General features: G+C 36.5%; 1 protein-coding gene across 1 annotated transcript in view; it reads right to left on the reverse strand.

Moving 5' to 3' along the window:
- Positions 1 to 714: 714 nt before the first annotated feature.
- LOC117111101 (U6 snRNA-associated Sm-like protein LSm5) overlaps positions 715 to 5,162 on the reverse strand; it is a 66,858-nt gene continuing 62,410 nt past the window's right edge. The window contains exon 5 of the mRNA XM_033253984.1: positions 715 to 1,599. Within this exon, the coding sequence (XP_033109875.1) occupies positions 1,570 to 1,599 (30 nt within the window). The 3' untranslated portion in view covers positions 715 to 1,569. The remainder of the gene's footprint in view (positions 1,600 to 5,162) is intronic.

Consider the following 5,162-nt stretch of genomic DNA (forward strand, 5'->3'; position numbering starts at 1 on the left):
TGATATAGCTCAAGTTTTGGTACCCTTTTTTATGCCTCTCCTGACCATACCCACCACAATAGGATGGGCAGATGTCCATTTTTCTACATAGACAGGCACATAGACCATTACTATACACATAAAAAATGGTTAACTTTCCAGCTATGCTGACACCCCTGGGCTCCTGGTCTATTACATTTGTGGGGATTATCACATTTGTGGGCAGTGTGTTGTTACATTTGTGGTTGTTATTATACTTGTAGGCGTTTCCACATTGGTGGGTTCAACAAGGCCCTTTTGGAACATTTTATATTTGTATTCTATTTCTTACTTATTTCAATACGGCACTGTTATATATTGAATAAAAAAAAAATAATAGAATTGCAACACATATTCAGACAGCACTCAAGAAAATAATGTTCCCAAATACAACGGGCAATTTCTTTTTTTCTTGAGGGTAGGTTGCAGCACCCAAGAGAACAATATGCCTGAATACGGTGGACGAGTCCATTATTTTATTGAGGGTATTTTGCAACACTCAAGAAATTAATGTGCCTGAATATGATAGGTTATTCCATTATTTTCTTGAGGGTAGGCTGCAATTTTACCAATCATACACGGCCTGCGTATTGTAGGTATTTAGTTACAGGGCGGAGGTATGGCGGGACTGCTGTAGTTTATGGAGGTGTGTGGTTTTCATGAACAAAATAAATTCTAAAAAATTACAGCAATAAGTAATCAATATATGGTAGTTGTAATATAAATTTTAGTTTCTTTTAAAAACAAGTCCTACATATTATTTTGCAGAAACCCTACATTATGATTACTTCAGAAGACGAATATTTTTGTGTGGTTTCAAAATTTACACCTCGAACATCATTTTTTACGTCTGAAAACAGGTTGAATGGCGGTTAGCAGGGGCGCCGCAAGCTATGGCCATAATATCGGCGCTGGTTTCGAACGGCACGCTCGCCTACAGTTCTGGTGGTAGAACAAGTCTTCTCGGATAAGGACTATAAACTGTAGGCCCAGTGTATACAATGGCTCATGTGCACTAAGAAGAACCCAGTACATTTTTCGAGATGAGTAGGGGGATACCCCGGTGTACTGGAACAGACAGCCCATGTGGTCGATGACGAGAGTTGCTGATACCGGGTTACCGGGTAGCACACACACGAAGGGACACTTAGGGGCGAAGAAAGTCATTGATCGAGTTCTTAGTCCACATATCAAGCACCCTGGGCATCTTACATTAGATGGATATGTGCGCTATACAAAACTACACTATAATTATTATTATTACTTCCCTTTATGACGATTTCAAAAGGAGTATTTACTGTTTTAAAAAAATGTCAAATTATTTACTAGAATTTGTTTGTTACCATTTAGCTTTAAGTAAACCACATGACACATTTTAAAATTCAAAGAAAATTTTATAGTTATTCCTTTCTATCTTTAAAAAAGAGGACATTATTTTGGTAAATATCGAAACAGGATATATGAGGTAGCAGCAAATAGCAGTGGATACAGGTACTTGAAAATACAGGAAGCTTCATGATTCGATGAAGTTACAATACATTTTTCGACTCTTTATTCTGGGCCTTCACTACCTGGAACAAGCTGAAATAAGGACAAAAAAAAAACAGTAACTGCATAGTTTATATGGGGCTTGCCATGCTAAAACCAGCATCAGTGACAAAAAATATGAATTTTTTTTTAATACTCTATATTCATATTGTGTACACTATAACCTTTCATCAGATGGGTCATCGACGTACTATTGCCAAAGTTATGAGTAAAAGTGTTTTGAATTATCTGTACTAAAGTACGCAATACTGCTATTTTCTTATGCTAATAACTCAGTTAAACAATTAGCGACAGTACGCTGGTTTTGGGATGGAAAGCCTCTATTTTGTTACCAAAATTGCAGAACAAGCTTTTTTATTTTTGTTTTTTTTTATTTGCAAAATATTTATTCAGGAAAATATATTCAATGTACAGCATAAAAAAGACACTGAAACGAAATTCATTGTTTTTCAATAAGGTCCTGACTATTTTCAAACATTGGATTATTATAAACAACAATTTAAATATATTGTGGTGTCTACTACTTAGTTTTGTATTTTCTTTCATGATTGAGAATCCTATCATGGAATTTCATTAACCTTTTATTTGGCTAAACCAGTCACTCCTTGCAAAACATTTTTTTAAAAGTTTTTTTTAGTTACTAGTGCAGGGGTTTAAGTATTTCAGTTTGCAATTCATGTTAATTTATGGCAAAGATGCTTTTCCGACTCAGAATTTAATCTTGAACAAGAAAAGTGTTAGTGCCAATTTTTTCAAAAAGGTTAACTGGCCATCATCTTGGAAAACATGATGGCAGACACATCTATTTAAACATAGTATTATGTGGTATCATTGGAAAGGAAATAATTCTGAGTAAAGACTTAAACAATATTATATAATTGACAGTCAAATTTAAAAATTAATCGAGCTTCGAATAAAAGGTATCGAAGTGGTCCTGGGGGGGGGGGACGAAAATTTTGACAATTTAAGGGTTTCAAAGGCTCATTTAATCTATTTTAGGGTCTACTAATATGTAGAAAATACATATATATTTTTTTTCTCCCCGACGAATTTATTATGTGTCCATTATTATTTGAAGCATTTGATGGGAAATATTCTCACAAATGTTTTTACGTACCCCCTACACCCCCTCCCCCACCCAGGTCCGTCCGGCGTCCATGATATGTTGTATATTTATGTGTTCATTATTATTCTAGACATCATTTGATGGAAAACATTCTCACAAATGTTTTTACGTACACCAACACCCAGTCCCCCACCCTGGTCCGTCTATCACATGCTGTATGTGTCTATTTTTTTAAACTTTATTTGATGGAAAATATTTCCACAAAAGTTGACTTTCACCAACCCCCCCTCCCCCTCGAGGTCCGTACACCAGATGCTGTATATTTTTGTCCATTTTTTAAACAGCATTATTTGATGGAAATTATTTCTGCGAATGTTCATTTTCATTGATTTGACGGTAGGCTGTTAATAAAATATTCCTAGAAATACGGTATAGTCTGGTGGTAGACTACACACACAAGCGTAGTCACAGCCGTTATTTATAGCTTATCACAACCGGCATAACAACCGCCTACTGACGACTACGGATGCGTTGTATGGTGGTTTAGATAAAGCATGTGCATTGATCAACTGATTTGTTTTCAAGCTTTTTTGTAAATAATACAATACTATAAAACTACATGCCATGTTGATAATTTTTATTTTTTTATATACATTTTAGTTTCATTAAATTCCACTTCAAGTCTATTTTGCTTATATTGGATGCACCGTTGTTTGATGATGACCACGTATGCGTTGTATGGCGTTAGATAAAGCATGTGTATCGACCAACTGATTGTTTTCAGGTTTGGTGGTGGCATACCTACTATTGCAGGGCCTTCAAATTTAGTAGAAAATAATACAATTAATGACTTCAGGTAATTATCGCAATTCCCAAATTAGCTTTTGGTTTTTGCGTATGACTACAAAAGAACGTACAGACCCGCTTCTGATACGCAAGGCGCCCCACCTAGTCCATCCATCACATGCTGTATATCACTCCCCCCAACCCAGCCCCCACTCCGCGCAGACCCCATTCAGAAATTATTTCAACAAGTTGGGCTTTTAACTAGGTCCATCAATTTCATAATATGTTCATTGTGTGTATTGACATACTGTTCATTCAAGGTATTCTTTTTTATATACTAAAACACAGGGTACAGTATTAATTAAACACACACTAGGATAGGTACACCTGATTATATAGCACAATGGCCGATTTGATCAACAACATGACGAAATTCTCTAGACGGCCTCGCGATTACTAAAACACACGGTAGACCTTTAAGTAATAGCACAGTCGCCGACAAGAAGCCTAATGTACGCTTGTGTCTAGGCCTACACCAGGGCCGTCAATTGCAATAGCACAGTCACCGAAGAAAAGCCTACATTACGTAGCCTATGTCACGCCTAGGCCACCAGGTCCGTCAATTCCATTCTGTCGATGCCGTCATTGTTTGTATCGACTTTGTTCAATGTACTCTTGCCTTTAAGTATGGACTATACTAAAACACTAATAAAACACGCGGTACACCATAAATTAATAACAACACATTGGCCGATTTGCCACATCATCTCAGCTTGCTCGATGTTCAGACAGTCGCGAAAACAACATGACGAACTTCACTAAACCGCTCGCAACGTTAAAAACAAAAGGTCGGCAAAGTTTTCCTGACGCTGTGAATTCATTCACTCAGTGAATATTGTAAGGACGACGAATCATCAAATTTGGCCTAGCCTACTTGCATTGAAAATTTCACAGCAACGGAGCTCAACGCGTTACGTTCTCCGGTCATTCTACGCAGAGGTAAGGAGAGCAAACAGTGAATTGTAGGCTAAACAATCAATGATAACGCTACGCTACAGACTACAACAGAAACATTTTTATAAAGTGACGGTAATATGAAGTATTTTGGTTATGTAATATGACAGATATTGTGTAAAAGTTAAATAAAAGTTCTTGATATTTGAAGTTATGTATTCAGTTAAGTATTTGCATCTATTTTTGGCTATGTAATATAACAGATATTGCCTTTCTATCGGTGTAATAACGACATTTGATATCCCCTTGGGAATTATATTTTTTTCTCAGGACTATATTTTCCCTCAGCGCTACGCGCTTCGGGAAAATATAATCCTTCGAAAAAAATATAATTCCCTCAGGGATAGCAAATGTTATATTACACCTCTAAGCAGGCAGTATCTGTATAATATATAGTTGAGAATATAGTAGTCTGCCTTCAGGTGCAGAGAATTTGACTCCAGAAATTGGTTCAGGGTGGTTCAAGAATCATTTTTGGCTTGCTAACATATTTTCAAAATGTGGCAAAAGGTCAAAGCTATAAGGTCCTTGTATCTCCACAACCACAGGCGGTAGAGAGTTGAATTTGGTGTCAATTTGTTCGCAACATTCATGTTTCTATTTGGTCTAATAAAACAGTTTACGAAAAAATGACCAGAAATGCCATTTCTTATGGGGTGCCATACGCAGCAATAAGTATAACATCTAGATGTGTATAAGAGACAGCCTCCATACAGGCCTATGCTGTATA

The sequence above is a fragment of the Anneissia japonica genome, unplaced genomic scaffold (genome assembly GCF_011630105.1).
Source record: "Anneissia japonica isolate Jap-2015-1 unplaced genomic scaffold, ASM1163010v1 scaffold287985_len465408_cov153, whole genome shotgun sequence".
NCBI classification, from domain to species: Eukaryota; Metazoa; Echinodermata; class Crinoidea; order Comatulida; family Comatulidae; genus Anneissia; species Anneissia japonica.